This window comes from Podarcis muralis, chromosome 1, assembly GCF_964188315.1.
Source record: "Podarcis muralis chromosome 1, rPodMur119.hap1.1, whole genome shotgun sequence".
NCBI lineage: Eukaryota > Metazoa > Chordata > Lepidosauria > Squamata > Lacertidae > Podarcis > Podarcis muralis.
Genome location: NC_135655.1, coordinates 38,631,886 through 38,650,549, shown reverse-complemented (window position 1 = coordinate 38,650,549; position 18,664 = coordinate 38,631,886). Strand labels below are relative to the sequence as shown.

The following is an 18,664-nucleotide window of genomic DNA, read 5'->3' as shown; positions in this document are numbered from 1 at the left end:
GGTATTTGAGCAAGCTCTCAAATGGATAACCTGATTTCATGGGAATCAAACTATGCGTTGCTTCTGATTGATTAATCCTTTGCTGCCGGACAAGATGCTACTCCTCTTAATACTTCCTCTTGCAGATGGTTGGCATCAATAAAGGGTAAGTGATGCTGCACAGGTGAGACATACGCTATGGGTCAGACCCTGCAGTCCTTCTGTAGGAGAATCTTCACTGGATCAGCAAGGGATCTGCTGTTTAAGTAAGAGATTTAAGTTCAAGCCACAGTGTAATAAATAACAGTTGAAAGAGCTAATAGGGTTTCATAATCCACTTGTTAGAGCATATCTATTCTATATTTCACAGCAATTTCAAAAAGGCATCAAAAGTGCACTTGTGTTGAGCTGTCACATATCTTAAGATTGGATTTCCCCTCCCCCCAAAAGTGCTCCTCTTATTTATTTCTTTAAAAGACACTTCAATCATAAGTTTTCAGGCACTGCAAATTATTTCACTGTCCCAACTAGCAGGGTGGGAGGCTTAGTTTGGTCAGAACTGAATATATGCTTCCAGAGTTAACGCTAAATTCATTACTTCTGGTAAATGAGCCACCATAGCGGCTACAGGGCTGTGAAAATTTGTGTCCTGGGCTCTTTAGATTCATCTACCCATGTACTATCTGAAACCCAAGATTGGTTGCCAGATGTTTATTATTATTATTATTATTATTATTATTATTATTATTATTATTATTACCCTGCCCATCTGGCTGGGTTTCCCCAGCCACTCTGGACGGCTCCCAACAGAATATTAAAAGCACAATAAACATCAAACATTAAAAACTTCCCTAAACAGGGTTGCCTTCAGATGTCTTCTAAAAGTCAGATAGTTGTTTCTTTCCTTGACATCTGATGAGAGGGCATTCCACAGGGCGGGCGCCACTACCGAGAAGGCACTACCGAGAAGGCCTGGTTCCCTGTAGCTTCACTTCTCGCAGTGTGGGAACTGCCAGAAGGCCCTCGGAGCTGGACCTCATCTGAGCGATGGGGGTGGAGATGCTCCTTCAGGTATACTGGGTCATTTAGGGCTTTAAAGGTCAGCACCAACACTTTGAATTGTGCTCAGAAATGTAGTGGGAGCCAATGTAAGTCTTTCAGGACCGGTGTTATATGTCCTCAGCGGCCACTCCCAGTCACCAGTCTAGCTGCCACATTCTGGATTATTTGTAGTTCTGGATTAGATGTTCCTGGAGTACAACTTCCACAATCCCTGACCATTGTCCACAGGCTGATAGGAGTCCAAGAACACTTGCATTAAGCTGCCTTTGAAAGCCGATATGGTAGACAAGTCCTACCAACACCGTCTGCCTTGGGAGCAAGCTGCACTGAAACAGGGAAGGGAGGACTTTCTCTCTGACGAAACACGCACCAAGCTCCACAAGACTGAGCCTTGCAGTAGGAAGTGCTGAGGCGCATGGGCAGGCTTGTACTGCACAAGCGCACAATGAAGCAGCGCCCTGGAAGAGACCATGTTCTGCTTCCCGTAGGGCCTGGGGCCTTTGGTGCAGAAGGAAAGACTAGTCCAGTAAGCATGTGACTGGTGCTTCCTTCTCTTTCTAGGAGTGGAGTGTAGAAGCTTTATGTGTTTCCTTGCTTTTCTGCATGCGCACTGCTGCATACACATCTAGAAATGGGCACTTGGATATGTGGGTTTCACAACGGGAAGAGAGCTGAAGGAACAATTTGTTGCCTTTTCCAGTTTTGGGGCCAGCAGGTTAAAAAAACCACATATTTGGTGCATCTGCAAAGGTACATGAAACAATTTTTGTTGTTGTTGTTGTTATTTATTGGGCTTGTTAGTAGCTTGTTGCTTAAGAAGGTCTCCCAGCGACTTACATTTAAAAATACAAATATAAATGCATTATACTATAAAGGAAAAAGTCATACGAAACATCAGTTAACATGGTTATAATTCAAAGCACCCATAACACTGGTAAAAAGGGAACGGGCCCCCTGACCATTAGGTCCAGTCGTGGCCGACTCTGGGATTGCGGTGCTCATCTTGCTTTATTGGCCGAGGGAGCCGGCGTACAGCTTCCGGGTCATGTGGCCAGCAGGACTAAGCCGCTTCTGGCAAACCAGAGCAGCGCACGGAAACACCTTTTACCTTCCCGCCGGAGCGGTACCTATTTATCTACTTGGACTTTGTGCTTTCGAACTGCTAGGTTGGCAGGAGCTGGGACCGAGCAACGGGAGCTCACCCCGTCGCGGGATAAAGGTAAAGGTACCCCTGCCCGTACGGGCCAGTCGTGTCCGACTCTAGGGTTGCGTGCTCATCTCGCTCTAGAGGCCGTGAGCCGGCGCCGTCTGAAGACACTTCCGGGTCACGTGGCCAGCGTGACGAAGCTGCAGCTGGCGAGCCAGCACCAGCGCAGCACACGGAAACGCCGTTTACCTTCCCACTATAAAGCGGTCCCTATTTATTTACTTGCACTTAAGAGTGCTTTCGAACTGCTAGGTGGGCAGGAGCTGGGACCGAATGATGGGAGCTCACCCCGCCGTGGGGATTCGAACCGCCGACCATACGATCAGCAAGTCCTAGACACTGAGGTTTTACCCACAGCGCCACCCGCGTCCCATCGCGGGATAGCATCTCACAAAACCACAGGTCATTTTATTCATGGGTCCTGCCATAAGCTGTCTTATTTCTGCTCATGTTACAGCAAATACCAGGGAGAGGGCGCAGAAAAAAGGCATTGTTTTTTCTGTCTTTCCACCCCTGTGGCAGACTAACATGTCACAATTTTAAAGAAAACAAAGCATATATTTAAAACATTTTCTTTGCACTGTTTAGAAAGACCCGGTGGAGTGTTGGTGGTTCCAGCTGAAAGGCTTTATTTTTGCCAAAGATTTTGACAAAATATGAATCATATAGCTTGATGTACAAAATGCTAAAATTTCACCAGGGTGTAAAAACCAGCCAAATATCTGGGGGAAGGCCATATATATATGTGACATCTGCTACAAACAGTTTGAAACGTTATCCAAACTATCTAGGTGTTATCTTATAGACACTGGCCCAAAGCCATAGGAATGTCATGCTAGTTGCAAAACTTACAGGCAGTTTGTCCATCTGGAGAGACATTGGCTCACCCATAAGGCCCCTTTCAAGTGTAACATTTGTCACAAAAACTTCAAACATTTAATTGCACTCCAAAGACATCAACAGCTTCACAGTGAGAACATCTAGGGTGAGGCTGAGCAAGCTGAAAGATCAAAGAGTGCCAAGCAAGAGACAAAAGAGACTTGGGTCATGGGATGTTCTCTTTGCCCAAAACATTTTACAGAGAAAGAGAAGGGTGTGCAGCATCTGCGCACCAGATCTGATTATCTGCATGATGCCAGAAAGGGGATGAGCATGCATATGTGTGAGACTCTCGGCGATATAGTTCATGCGCCATCTAAGCTGAATAGACATCCACACTATTGCACATCCACACTGCCCAAAAGCCATTTAAGTATGTGTTAAATCTTTTTGCCAGTTGACACACCAGAAAATATCAAGAGATGAAACCCAATGAAGAGAATACTTCTGAATGTTCTCTTTGTCATCAGGGTTTTAAACCCCAGAACAAACTTCTGGAGCACAAACAGTTTTATGCTCCGAACATTACTCTGGGTACTGTACTGGAGAGAGAGTCTTAGGAGCCAAATGCTACAGTCAGCATTGGAAAGTGCACAGAAATGTATTGAAACTGTTACTCCATATGACATCCATTAGGGAGACCAACTGGGTCGTCATCACTGCATTTATGTCGTAGCAGTGCTCTGAGTGCAAACAACGTTCTGAAACAGGACAGATGTGCAGTTTGCACAAATGTGAAGGAAGTATTGTTGTTGTTGTTGTTTAGTTGTTTAGTCATGTCCGACTCTTCTTGACCCCAGGGACCAGAGCACGCCAGGCTCTCCTGTCTTCTACTGCCTCCCGCAGTTTGCTGGTAGCTTTGAGAACACTGTCCAACCATCTCGTCCTCTGTCGTCCCCTTCTCCTTGTGCCCTCCATCTTTCCCAACATCAGGGTCTTTTCCAGGGAGTCTTCTCTTCTCATGAGGTGGCCAAAGTACTAGAGCTTCGGGATCTGTCCTTCCAGTGAGCACTCAGGCCTGATTTCCTTAAGAATGGATAGGTTTGATCTTCTTGCAGTCCATGGGACTCTCAAGAGTCTCCTCCAGACCATAATTCATCAATTCTTCGGCAATCAGCCTTCTTTATGGTCCAGCTCTCACTTCCATACATCACTACTAGGAAAACCATAGCTTTGACTCTAAGAACTCACAAGTATCAACAGCAGGTGAGTGGCTTTACCACTGCGAAGCCCACATTAAGAAGAAAACAGCCTTTGAGGAAACTCAAACATGGTGGAGAAAATGTCTCCGAGTTTCCCTTTTCATACAAGAAAAAAATGGGGAAATGCAGCACTTTAGAAGTCACAATTTGGCTCCATCAAGCAAGCAGAGTTCTGGACCCAGGAAGCTTGGACATTTGCAAGAACAATCCAAAGGAAAAGATGTTTGCTCTGGCATTATCCTAGCAAGACCCTCAAGAAACCCATTATTTAGAAATTAATCAGAAAGGTATGCTGTGAAAGTCCACCATGGATGATTCTATGAATTATAAAGATGACTCACTTTGTGGCTCATGAGATGATAGTTTCTTTGATAACCAGAAGCACTTCAATGCACTCTTTTAGCATTCAGTAAAAATATACATAATAGACATAAAGTATGCCAATGCGACAGATGTGGAAAAACCTTTCCTCCTTCTTCCAAGCTTCAAAGACATTATCGCACACAGGAGAGAAGCCCTTTGGCTGTACTCGTTACAGAAAGGCATTTAGACAGTCGGCCCATTTTAAAAGACATCAGCTCACCCACACTGAAAAGAGCCTAGGTAGAAGCTGTGAAAATTTGAATTTGCTTGCCTGGGAGATTGAATTTGAATCTTCAGCTTATTTTCAGACATCCTCCTTGGTCCTCTAACTTTTGAGAGTCACAGTCAAACCATGTAACTGAAATCAAATTGGAGACAGAACTTTGTGGATGGACTCTGATAGCAAAGATAACTTAATTCTATTTGCATAATAAAGGGTTGGAAAGGAAGCAAAATGCTAGTGATGATTTCTCCACCAGTGAAGTCCAAGATAAACCAGCGAAGCCGAAAAGTTAAAGAGGCTTTAATACCATTTAAGACATTTAAAGCACCCTTTAAACTTGAAATACGCCATTAAAGTCTGCCAAGCAGAATCATTTTGAATGTTGTTTCTGACAAAATATTCAGGCAAGTCTCTTACTTGAGAAGGCATCACTTTATCTAGAAGAAGAAGAAGAAGAAGAAGAAGAAGAAGAAGAAGAAGGAAGAAGACAACAACAATTCAGATATGTCAGAGAGTCAAACAATTCTTGGAAATGTAATTGTACAAAATTAGTTCCTTATACAATTGTGCATTCTTCAATGATGGATGTAGCTGTGGAATGAAACATATCATTTACTATGCCAGGAGAGGAGAAGAGGCTGAATTGGCTTGATGGTTAGAGAAAGGTCAAGCTGTTCTATGGCTAGTGACTGGTACATTGGTAGGGACTGTGGGAAAATGATTGCTTGTACATGAGAGCATGAGCAAAGTTCTTATTGTTACAGGGTGATCTCATAGCTAGAAGCATCCTTGGAGCATGAACAGCGCGTGAACAGCTCGTGCTGTCCCATATGATTGGCTAATGTGGCATGGCCTGATGCTCGCATAAGTCTAGTGCGAAGGTCCTTGTACTTTGTATCTTTCTGATTTCACACAATAAAAGCTGTGCTGCTTTAGCCCTAAAAGCAGCCATATTTCGGAACCTAATAAGGTGTGAGACTGATTTTTCCCTGGATGCCGAGCTGCAACTCGACAATTGGTGCCCCGTGTGACTGACTTCGGATTTCACGTTGCTTCTCATTATTCAGCACTCACCAACACGTCGTTCATCCACGTAGTGGATCCCTGGTGAGTGCTCCCGTGTGATTTCTTTCGGACTTCATGCTGTTTTGCAACGTTCAGCCTCACCTCGCCCGGCAGGGCTGCAGACGCGTCGTTCATCCACGTAGTGGATCCCCGGTGAGAGCTCCCGTGTGAATGTGATTCTGGACTACGTTACGGACTTATCAGCACTTACCTCGCCCGGCAAGGGCTTCAGGCGCCATTCATCCTTCCGAGGATCCCTGGTAAGTGCTCCCTGCTCTTTTTGCAACTCTTGCAATCATGGGAAAGTCTCTCTCTGCACCACAGAAAAATTTTTTTAAAGACCTTAAATTCCTTTTGGCCAGTAACAACCTTACTGTTCGGAAAGCTGACCTTAAGTCCCTTATAAAAGCCCTGGACACTCACTGTCCCTGGTTTCCCCAGGACGGAAATTGGGAGTTAGATGATTGGAAAAAAATTGGACACTTCTTTCAAAATCATCCTCAGATTGATGTCAAGGTTTTGCATGCCTGGGGTAACGTCTACAAAGCTATGTCATGCTTAACTCCTTCAAACATTCTTCTGGCTGCTGAAACAGCTTCTTCGCCCGCCCTCCCAGCTCCCGCTTTGCCTGCCTCAAACCTACCTCCTAAACCGCCGGACATTCTCCCTTCGCCTACTCCTGTCTCTCCCCTGCATTCTTCAAATTCTGCAGCACCCCCCGCTCTTCCACCTCCTCCGCCCAAGGCATTTGGCACTGCTTCTACTACTCCTCTCCAAGAATCTCTCCGTGCCGCTGCTCCGTTGCTAGCTTTTGATTCTACAACTCCTAATCTTTTTCCTGTGATTGCTCCTGCCACCCCGGAGGGAGGCCCAGCCCGGCACGAACAGTTTGATTTGAGATTCATAAAGGAACTGTATTCTTCTGTCAAGGACAATGGCCCTGCACCCCCAGCCCCTGTTATGCTGAACCAAACTGATGTTCTTGATGGCTTACATGGCGAAGGCAATTTTCTTACTATTGCCCAACAGTTGGCCCTTGATTCCATGTATTGGACAGCTACTACTGCTGCCGCCCAAGAAGCCCTGTCCTCTGTTCCTGATGACAAGAATGAGCGCGGTGGCAGCATCAGACAGGGCCCTACAAAGCCCTATGGACAATTTGTTGATCGCTTGTATGACACTCTTAAGCGGCAAGTTCAGGACGTAGCAGCCCAAGAACTGATTGTCCGCCAGCTTGCGTTTGACACTGAGACACATAAAGCTTGCCTGCTAGCCACAGCTTTGTCTTCCACCGTGTCCCAGAATCCTGCAAAGGATAAAACCTGCTTTGGATGTGGCAAAGTGGACTATTTTCGTGCGCAGTGCAGATCTACCGCACAGCAATGTCACTCCAGCACAAAGTGCCCCATCTTTGATACAGGCCAGGACTTGTCAATTTTCTGAAGCACATCTTAGATTGGTCACCCTGGTTATTTGGCAAAAAGAATTTTACGCCTGCTGAACTTCATTTCTGGAAGGAAGAAATATTGCAGCGTCCTTTAGTGTCTTACAGGTTGCTTCCAGATCCACAGTGGAAGGGTCCAACTCCCTTGATTTCCTGAGGACCTCCCACTTAATCTCAACCTGCACTGCAGTTGGAGACATCGCCATATTGATGTGCCCTGGATAAAGTCACCTTCCACAGCTGTTGTAGTGTTTCCTGTCACGTTGAAAGACCATCTTCATCTCCACCGCATTGGCCCCCCTTTTTTCTGGGAAGCCACTTCAACCATCAAATATCGTTACAGTTTTGCTGCCTCTTGTTTGGGAACTGAGCCTGGCTTTGAAGGATGCCCTCGCCGGACCGGCATCGCTTGGATTTTATCCCCCAGATCTCTTCTTCTTTTCTCCCCCCTCAGGAGTCCTGCCCTATGATGTGTTCCCCTGAGCATGTACAGAAAGCTGTCTTGGGACTATTGTGGACTCTTGGCAGGGGAGGGGGTGAGGGGATTTCAGTGTGTTCCAGTTGTTTCATTCTTGTGCTTTGGCATGGTTCCCGGACAGAGGGCAGGTTGTGTGTGTTTCTTTATCAAGGCCTGAGAAGACAATGGGCTCTGTTCTCTACCTTGTTGCAATTTTTTTTAGTTACAGCAAGCAGTATATGCTTAGCTACTGCCTTTTAGCTGCTGAGAAAAATGATTTTGAAAAGCTTCTAAAAGTTTTGAGCTTGTTTTGGTGGTGGTATTCCTATAAATGCTTCATATAAGATTAGCAATAATATGAAAGACAATCGCATAAGTTTACCTCCTGTATCTCTATCGCTTGTAGAATTAGCTCCGTATTGTTTTCATTTTAATCACAATAGCAAAAAATTTTTAGGTCATTATCCATATTATAATTGGACCTATGAGTATTTTAATGGATCTTCTTGTTTTTTGTTTTGTTTTTTAAATGTTACCGCTTCTGCCTTCTTTAGGTGCAGCCATGAATTACCGTGATTTGCATAAATTGGCAAACTGGACAGAAAATTTGTTTAATTCCACCATTTTGGCTTTAAAAATGATTAACAAAGAAATATCAGAAATAAGAAATGTAGTTCTTCAACATCATTATGCTTTAGATGTGATCCTTGCTTCTAAAGGTGGAATTTGTGCCTTAATTTATTCTCATTGCTGCATGTATATAACTGATCAATCGACCAATATCTCTGCTACTATTGATCATATGGAACAAATGATAGCCCATAATCCTTTGAATCCACCTGAAGTTTTTGATCCATGGGAGTGGTTGTCTTCTTGGCTACCTAATGGATTATGGTTAAGAAAAATATTATTGATTGTAATTGCATGTATTGCTGGCTTCATTATGGTGTGTTGTTGCATTCAATGCATACCCTCTTTGATTTCCCAATGCACTGCATGGTGGTACCGACCACGGCCCACCACAGGGGTTACAAGAGGAATTTATGTTGCAAAGTGTAGACGCTTAGGCAATGAAGTGTACGATTTGGACTAATGGTCCCTCTTTTCCTCTAATAATATAAACAAGAAAAGGGGATATGTGGGAAAATGATTGCTTGTACATGAGAGCATGAGCAAAGTTCTTATTGTTACAGGGTGATCTCATAGCTAGAAGCATCCTTGGAGCATGAACAGCGCGTGAACAGCTCGTGCTGTCCCATATGATTGGCTAATGTGGCATGGCCTGATGCTCGCATAAGTCTAGTGCGAAGGTCCTTGTACTTTGTATCTTTCTGATTTCACACAATAAAAGCTGTGCTGCTTTAGCCCTAAAAGCAGCCATATTTCGGAACCTAATAAGGTGTGAGACTGACTTTTCTTTGAATGCCGAGCTGCAACTCGACAAGGGACAAATAAATTCCTGGGCTAATTAGCAGCAGTGCTAATTCTGCATCAGGATCCTATAGAGAACAACTGGATCCCAATGATGTTTCTGCTAGCTTGCACAATTTAGGTTTTCTCTGCAGTCAAACTGAAGATGGGCCTTCAAATCCTCAAACTCTGATGAAACATCATATTCCAAAGGCTAAAGTTGGGTTCCTGGCTACCAGGAGAACATGTGTCATTAACTCCCTTGATGAAACATCAACCTTTCATTCTGGATTATTAGTGAACCATCAATTTACAAATTATGGTCTTCCAGCATTTGTAGTGAGATGTTTCCTGCCTATCAGTCAAATTATTATTCCTTGGGATTTACAGATTAGTGGCAACCTTCCTACTGTTAACATCAAGAGATCATTTCAATTTTGAGTTTAACAAATCTCTCAAAAGCATACCCCCAATTTACTTCTATGAGCCAGAGATGAGTATGTTTTTATGGGTGTCAGAAAAATACCTAGGTAATCCTGTTGAAAATTTACTTACATGTATTAGTATTTTTTCATAATGTTTTCAAGCGCCTCTGCATCACATATCTGCCTAATCTCGGATTATTAAAGAAGGTTTATATTTAACCCCCCCCCCCAAAAAATCACATTTTCTTCACTGGAGTTAAATATTTTACTGCTGAATGAAGCTTCTATACAGTGGTACCTTGGGTTAAGAACTTAATTCGTTCTGGAGGTCCGTTCTTAACCTGAAACTGTTCTTAACCTGAGGTACCACTTTAGCTAATGGGGCCTCCTGCCACCGCGGCACCACCACCATGCGATTTCTGTTCTCATCCTGACTCAAAGTTCTTAACCTGAGGTACTATTTCTGGGTTAGTGGAGTCTGTAACCTGAAGCATCTGTAAGTGGAGGTACCACTGTATTTCCTTTTATAATGAGTAGTTTTTGAACTTTGTGTGTCTTTAGTTTCACTTTGAAAACTAAATCCAAGCCTTCACTGATGCCAGCCCAACCATGTTGAAAGATTGTGGTGCAGATACACTAGTGCATCTATCCTGACCTACATGTTACCACTGGGTACGAGTCTTCCCCAAGCTCTTCCAATATGCTTTCAAGCTTAGCCGAATTATCTTAGTCCTAAATCTCACCTCTTCTTTGTTTATGCAGCTGCCATCACTGTTCTTCCACCAACTGTAGCCCACCTTTGGACTAGTGTGCTTGTAACTGTTCCATGTCAGTCTGTTGACCACTTGCAACATGCTGGCAGATTAACCTAATCTGAGCTGGACATTTTAAATTCAAAATACAGCCCTCAGCCTATTAATCAGGCTTCCTCAAACTTGGCCCTCCAGATGTTTTGAGACTACAGTCCCATCATCCCTGACCCTTGGTCCTGCTAACTGGGGATCATGGGAGTTGTTGACCAAAAACATCTGGAGGGCCACGTTTGAGGAAGCCTGCTATTAATGGATGGCTCCCTCTAGGGATGGGGAACCTGGAGCCCTCAAGATGTTGCTTGGACTATGACCCCATCATCCCTGGGCGGTTGGTGGCTGATGGGAATGGGGAGACCGACAATGTCTGCAGAGCCACATGTTTCCCCAGTCCTGAGGTAAAGAAAGGAGCAGGGGAAGTGCATGTAGAACTTTGCCTTTTTATTCCCACAGCATGGTAGCAGTCTTGCTCCTCTTGGCATGGTATTATGGGGAGAATTCTCACATGCCAGATAGAGTGCTGGCTTGGTTAGGGGTGGGATGTTGGCTTCCCTTCTATGAATATAGTTTGGACATTGGACCTATGTGCTGGGAGGTCCTTTGGATGGTGTGAAGAAAAATGGTGCGGGAACCACCTTTGACACTCAGCCCACCGTATAAGCATGGGCTCAAATGAGGTAGCTGGTTCGCCTGAGAATATGGCCTGCAGAGTCCTACTTAGTCCAAGATAAATCGTCCACAAAGTTTACTGTGCATTTTACTTACAGACATAGACAGTAGAACATTTTTCAGAAGTTGTCCTGAATAAATATTTATACACAAACCAGAACAGCACAGAAGGCTCCTTTTAAAGTCCTGAATATTTCAGAAAGCATCTGTTACTAAACTGAGGCATCATGTACAGCCAATCATTACTGTTTAATGAGATAAACAAAGAAAGGAACTTCTGCTATGTAAAAAAAGAAAAAGAAAGAAATACACACCATTACATTCGACAAATCCAATTCATCTGAGGAGGCTGAATCCAAGAAACAGAGCCAACTAGCATAATAGTTTGCTAATGAAAACAAAACAGACATATCCAGTCTTTACAATCAAGAAAAAGATCTGCTGATGTTCTGGTTAGATAGACAACTTCCACATACCTGGTCTATTTTACCTAAGGCCCTTTTGGCTTGCAGTGGGAACTTTCAGTTGAGCATTTCCAGAGTCATAAATGGTAAAATATACTCAAGCTGGATTGGAAAGACTTGAATTACTGACTTGGTAATGGCCTTCAATCCTTTAACACAAACATATGCAGAGTTGTGGATGCACTCGTGCATGACTACTGGCTGGTTTGATGCAACAATAAACAGATTATTTCCCATGGTTCTTGGCAGGACTAGATCCTGGCAGCTGCCTGCAAAATTGGGATCAGGGTGGCTATTCTTCTTGCCACTAATTTCCCTCTGGAATATGAAGGAAAGGGAACCATAAAAGGTTGGTCTGGATAACTCAAGCATCTTTAAACCCTTTCTGATCAGAATGGAAGTTACAGAACAGCCTGTAGAGCACATGCTCTAAATGCAAAAGATCCCAGGTTGGGTCCCAGGCATCTTTGGTTAAACAGGGACCAGGGACCTTCAGATTGTGCTGGCCTCCAACTCCAAGCCAGCATTGGCCAGTGGTCTGAGGCGATGCAGGGAGCAAGGTTGTCCAGTGATGGGTACTTCCAGACTATGGCAATTTTCGGGTGGAATTCAAGCCCATGGCATCAAAATTCAATTTGCACAGTTATAGCTGATTGGGAGGCCTTGTGCAACAAACCCATTTCCCCAAAGGATTGGACTTTTTGCAATAAGGCAAGTGATGGGGGAAATGCACTGGGGTTACACTTGCTGTGATGCAGTGCCATCAGACCTTCCTGCAAACAGATCAGAGGGAATGCTCAATAAGCTAGGGTTACCAGACGTCCCCGTTGGATTTGCGAATAAGTCCCCGGACAAATTCCATCCCCGGAATGTCCCCAGATTTCCTCTAATGTCCCCGGGAAATGCAACAGTGGCAGTCTCAGCAGCCCAGAGCAGTTGGCTCTGGCTGGCTTCAGGAGCTGCTCGGAAGTCCCCATATGATGGTGGTGCAGGGGCTCTAAGATGCAGCTTCTGGGCTGCTTCCACCTTCCCTGACCCCAGCAACTAAGCTATGAAGGGAGGCTTCATGCTGCCTATCGGAGCAGCCTCCCAACTCCTACTTGCGTGCAAGCAGGAGCGGGGCGGGGATCTCTCAGCTGTGAAGGGAGGATTCACGCTGCCTATCAGGGCTTGTGTGCGCTCTCCTTCTCTGCCTTCCATGCCTGACCCACCGTGCATCGCTTCCCCACCCCCACCACTGAAGAACCAACAACTCAGGGGCTGCCCAGGCTCATGGAGAAAGGAGATAGAAGCCTCGAAGGAAGGGGAAACATGGCGGTTGAGGTCAAGGTGGTGGCCGCTCCTCTGCCACCGCCATCGCTGCAGCATCAACATCCCGAACGTGTGATAAATAATTAATTAATTAAAGTGTCCCCAGATTCATTGAAAAAAATCTGGTAACCTTACAATAAGCAGCTTGTCTGGAAGCATCCAGCCTCTGGAGGGCCACAAGTCTGCTATCTCTGAAAATGGATTGGACTAGCAGGTGACGAGGAAGACCTCTGCCTGACCAAGCCGAGCCAGTAGCAAGGGGCCAAATAAGGTCATTTCCTATGTTCCCATCACATTCCAGGCAAGCAGAGGAAGTGTTTACCAATGCAGTAGATGTTTGTGGAGTCAAGGAATGTCCCAGCCTGACAAGAGAATGCCAGCATACGATTAAGTGCTGCCTGAAGGTGTCATGGTCAATAACAACTATGCAAAGATAATACTGTATTCCAGTTGGGCTCTTTTTGTATATGTTTAATTACATTTTAAATAAATAAATAGAGCCTTATATCCCACACAATCCAGTTCCAGGGATAGCAGACATATATGGCCTGGTCCCAAAGATATCCTGCAAGCATTGCCGCAGGTTCATATGATGGGGGGGGGGGGTTCATTACAATATACAAGCACTGGCAAATACTGTGCTGGATGTAAAGTAGGAAATTATATACAGTAATGACTGAATAAAGCATGGGTAGGCAAACTAAGGCCCGGGGGCTGGATCTGGCCTAATCACCTTCTCAATCTGGCCGGAATCAGTGTGTTTTTACATGAGTAGAATGTGTCCTTTTATTTCAAATGCATCTCTGAGTTATTTGTGTGTTTTTATTTAAAATGCATCTCTGGGTTATTTGTGGGGCATAGGAATTCGTTCATTCCCGCCCCCCCAAAAAATGTAGTCCTGCCTCCCACAAGGTCTGAGGGACAGTGGACCCCGCTGAAAAAGTTTGCTGACGAAATAAAATCCGTACTAATATTGCTGTTACATCCAACGTCCAGCAGAGGGGAGCAGCGAGCACTCCTGTTTAAATCATTTAGGCTGAAGCCATTGCACGCTGTGGCTCAAAGCTCCTATTGTGATGATCTCCACATTTTTTGGGGATGGGGCTGGTAGAGCGAAGTTAAGGGCATTGGGAGCTGCCGCACAATACCACACCGTACACACGTTATGAAGATGCGCTTAAGTCATGCAGATGAAGCGAGCTACCTTACAGCTCTTAGCAGTCTACTGTTTACATAAAGCAGTATAGAAGTCATACCAACAGTGTACAGTAATGTGTGCATGTGTGTATACATGCGCACGCGCGCACACTTTGGTCAGCTGTGGATAACACTTCTTGCACCGGAGGAAGTGGGCTGCAGTCGAAGAAAGCTATCCTAACAAAGCTGCAATCCTAACCCCACTTCCCTGGGAGTAAGCCCCACTAAATTCACTGGGACTTACTTCTGAGTAGAGAGGTTATGGATTGCGCTGTAACTCTTGTCACAGCAGAAACTTTCACCCTAACTTCACGTTAAACGTGAGTTATTGTCAGGTAACCGCGCGCAGGATCGCTGCTGTCATTAAATTAAATTAATTCGGGTTTGCTTCCAGATCAGGGTTGCACTCTTATTGAAAACAAGCCTCTTCCTCGTTTTTGACGCGGCCACTTCTCCTCCGAAAGCGGAAATCAAGACACAAAACAAAACCTCCCTCCACTCTGTTTGCAGCAAAAATAAAAAATAAATTAGATAAATCCCTTCTCAACTCTTCGGTTGCACGCGGACACCTTGCGCTTCCAACCTTTCCAAGTGTATAACGCAGATCCTTAACACAGGGCAGCGCTGCGCCTGTCCACTCAGAAGTAAACCCCGTTGAGTGTAATGGGACTTCCTCCTTGCTAAGTGTGCATGGAATGGAACCCTCAAGGAGTCACTCGAGGGAGTGGACGTCATGCTAACATTTCTATCTCTATGTGCCCCAGCTTCTCAACCTGAAAGGAAAGGGAAGAGGCGAACGGAATCTGTAAAGGAAGCGGAAGTAGCGTGTGCGGCGGCAGCAGCGGCTTCGGCTTCAGTCCGGGCGGGCGAAACCATACTACGGGGGGGGGGGGGCGCGGAGAGAACAGGCGATACCAAACGTGGTTCTCAAGAGAGAGAGGGCGGGGAGGCTGGCCTCGTGGGAGAGGCGTGGAAGGGGCTGCTGCGCGGAAGCAACATGGCAGCAGCGCCGGCGATCTCCTCGGCGGGAGCCCAGCAGGAGCCGCCTGCGCCCAAGAAGATCGTGGCTCCCACCGTGTCGCAGATCAACGCGGAGTTCGTGACGCAGGTGAGCCCCCCATGCCCCCCCACCTCAGACCCGAAGGGAGCAAAGGGATCTGGAAGATGCTGGGCTCAGGTGGAGAGAGATCTGGGGCTCGTCCCCCTTTGAAGGGGCACATGAGGGAAGCCCCCACCCCCACTAGGGGGGATCCCTTTATCTATTGATTGCACTTGTCTCCCACCTTCTCTCCCCCCCCCAAAAAAAACCCCAACCCTGCGAGGTAGGCTAAGGTGGGAGGTCCAGGGTCGCCCAGTGAGCTTTTAATGCCCAGGAAAGTATTTGAACTTCTCCCAGGTTTTCGGTCTGTCACTAACCACTAGGCCACCGTTAGGATTATAGAGGCACTGCGTCTCTGGGTAATCAATGGCCAAGGATGCTGTCCTTTTGTTTGTTTGTTTCATGAAGTTTGTTGGTTGCAAGAAGAAAACACCTCAAAAGCCGTTTACGAAAAGATAAAACCGGGAAAAGTTTACAGTGCGTTGAAATACAGTGGTACCTCAGGTTACATACGCTTCAGGTTACAGACTCCGCTAACCCAGAAATAGTACCTCAGGTTAAGAACTTTGCTTCAGGATGAGAATAGAAATCGGCAGCAGGAGGCCCCATTAGCTAAAGTGGTACCTCAGGTTAAGAACAGTTTCAGGTTAAGAACGGACCTCCGGAATGAATTAAGTACTTAACCCGAGGTACCACTGTATACAAGAAGTTAAAACATTAAAATAGATTAGAATTCGCACCTTCATTTCTAAACATCTGGATTGTTGTGGTTGTTGTTGTATTTCATTATACCCTGCTTTCTCCCCTGACAGGGACTCAAGGAGGCTTACAGATAAAAATAAGAACAACGAGAAACCATTAAAAGCAGTTAAACACTGGTCAAATTAAAACTTTGTCCTGCTCGTGGGTTTTCCATAAGGCGCCTACCCGGTTGACCACAGTGAGAACAGGATGTTGGGTTATATTGGCCTTTTTGGTCTGATCCAGCAGCACTCCATTTATGCTGTCATGGGAACAGTGCTGCTGAATCAGACCAACATTTCATATTTTAATCCAGCACCTGTTTTCTGCAAAAGCTGGATAGATGCCTCTGGGACAGCCTTGGTAAAATATGGAATCAGTAGTACAGTTAGACTAGGTGCACTGCCCCGGAACATGGAGGTTTCGTTGATGATCACACTAAGGCAGGATACCTCAACAATGTTTCATGCAAAACGTCATGCTTCCAAAAGACTTTCTGTCTTCAGTGTCAAAAGTATTGTATTTGTAGGTGTATTGGCCATTAGGCACATATGACTTGTTTCTCCCAACACTGAACTTTGTATTTAATAATAAAGGAAAGGAATTGTTCCAAATACCCACGGACAACAATTAACACCATGAAGAATGGTCATTATTATGATCTGTTGATTGCGGTTGCATATAGTTGCACTAAGCCTTTTGACAGGCACCTTCATTTTGCTGACTGATAAAATGAATGGCTGGACCACACACAGAGGATATACTCACTGTACTAACTGGGGAGGGATTAGGACTGTGCCCCCAAAGCAAACCATTGTACTTGTAAGATATTTTGCTTTATAAATCAGGGCTCAAAATAAGAATCTCTGCCAGTCCTTTTTCATTATTAAAAAAAAAAAGCTTTCAACAAACTGGTGTGCCTGCCATTCACCCAGAGGAAACAACTTGCTTACTGCAATCTGGCCCTATAATGAGTAGCTAACTCAGCCTTTACCCACCTGGTGCCTTTGACATTGAACTGCAATGTCCATCAGCCCCAGCTAGCACTGGCCAAACAGCTAGAGGGCAAAGGCTGAGCAGTGTTTGAATATTCAAGTTATTAAACTATTATTTATAAACGTTTGGAAACCAAAGCACGGCTTCTGATTGGTTGCAGGAAGCAGCCAAGCTGTAGCCCTGTCAGACGATTGGCTTCCATATATAGTTCGCAAACCGGAACAGTCACTTCCGGGTTTGCGCTGTTCCAGAGCCAAAATGTTTGAGAACTAAGCTGTTTGAAAACCAATCTATGACTGTATAAAACCTTGCATCCTTACTCTTTTTGTACACAGAGGGAAAGTGTGGAAATATTCTCATGTTGTCCTATAGAATGGAGGTTTGGTTATAGTAGGCTAGGACTTCTGATTGTATATTTTAATGAAATGACCTTTTATCTTACAGTTGGCAAACAAGTACTGGGCACCACATGTCAAGAAAAGGCTACCTTTTGAGTCGAAGGTAAATGCTTAAAACATTGTTAGTTCTATTTTAAATTGGTAGTGCAATAAATCCTAGAAACTCGTATTTAAAGTAAAAAAAAATTACTTTGGATTACAGAACAGGAAGAATGTTGATTTGATTTCAGCACTTTGTTTAAAACTGTACAAATAAGCCACCCTGACAGCAGCTTTTACATTCTGTTCTATATTTGCTGCTTATATAATGGAATATTTTGTCAAACCTCCAAAGGTTCCTTGAAGTTTATTTTAAAAACCAGTTTGATTTCAGTACATAGATTATTATTCCTTCCCTGCACAGTCTTCTTAATACTTCTGATTTCATTTGTTGAAAACATGAAGCATTATTGTAGTTTGAAAACCGTGCTACTGTGTTGATGGTGTTAAAGAATTCATCTCTGAAAATGCATGTTACTGGAAAGAGGAGATAAAGGAGAGCAAGAATTGTGCTGCATATCTTTTTCTTTTTTCAAAAAACCCTCTCTCTCCCTTTGTTGTAGGTTATTGAAGATGTGTATGGAAAAGAAATTGTTAGGTCCAAGTATGTATACTGCATTTTCTCTGTTATCCGTTATCAGTATCATAATAGACACATTTTTGACTTTTCAAACAGTGAAGTCTCCATAAAATAAGTGTCCGAATTTTGTGTATGTATATGCTTTTCTTGCATAAATTGTCTTGCAAGGACAATTTTTTATTATTCCTTAGAAGAAATACAGGCCACAGACCAGTGCATCTCACCACTGATTATGGCCACTTGTCTAGAATTTTTATTTAATTATAAGATTTATAGTCTTTTTCTGTCTTTATGAGTACAGTGGCACCTCTACTTGCGTTCACCTCTGGTTACGTATCCTTCGGGATACATACGTGGCAAACCTGGAAGTATTTTTCCGGGTTTAGCCGTGCCCATATGCCCAGAAATGGTCCCTCCAGTTGCAGAAACCTTGGGATCCGACCGGAGCTCCGGAATGAATCCCGTCCGCAACGGAGGTACCACTGTAAAACTCGTTCAAGGTGGCTTATACACTAAGAGAGAGAAATACAATTTAAAACCATAATATAAGACTTGCAACCTTCATATATCCCAATGCCATCTGGACTGAATGAAAAAGAGAAATGCAGCTGGGAGTTGTTATTGTTCTGATGACATCTCTGATGG

General features: G+C 44.5%; 2 protein-coding genes across 2 annotated transcripts in view; both read left to right on the top strand.

Moving 5' to 3' along the window:
* Positions 1 to 1,319: 1,319 nt before the first annotated feature.
* Positions 1,320 to 5,021, top strand: ZNF770 (zinc finger protein 770). Its single transcript, XM_077919726.1, is given in 7 exon segments — positions 1,320 to 1,437; positions 2,949 to 3,218; positions 3,330 to 3,466; positions 3,469 to 3,504; positions 4,631 to 4,703; positions 4,706 to 4,825; positions 4,828 to 5,021. Coding segments are annotated over 7 exon segments (948 nt in total).
* Positions 5,022 to 15,076: 10,055 nt separating this feature from the next.
* The window catches only part of AQR (aquarius intron-binding spliceosomal factor), a 51,261-nt gene continuing 47,673 nt past the window's right edge, over positions 15,077 to 18,664 (top strand). The window contains exons 1-3 of the mRNA XM_028721625.2: positions 15,077 to 15,274; positions 17,447 to 17,503; positions 18,003 to 18,043. Of these exons, the coding sequence (XP_028577458.2) occupies positions 15,164 to 15,274; positions 17,447 to 17,503; positions 18,003 to 18,043 (209 nt within the window). The 5' untranslated portion in view covers positions 15,077 to 15,163. The remainder of the gene's footprint in view (positions 15,275 to 17,446; positions 17,504 to 18,002; positions 18,044 to 18,664) is intronic.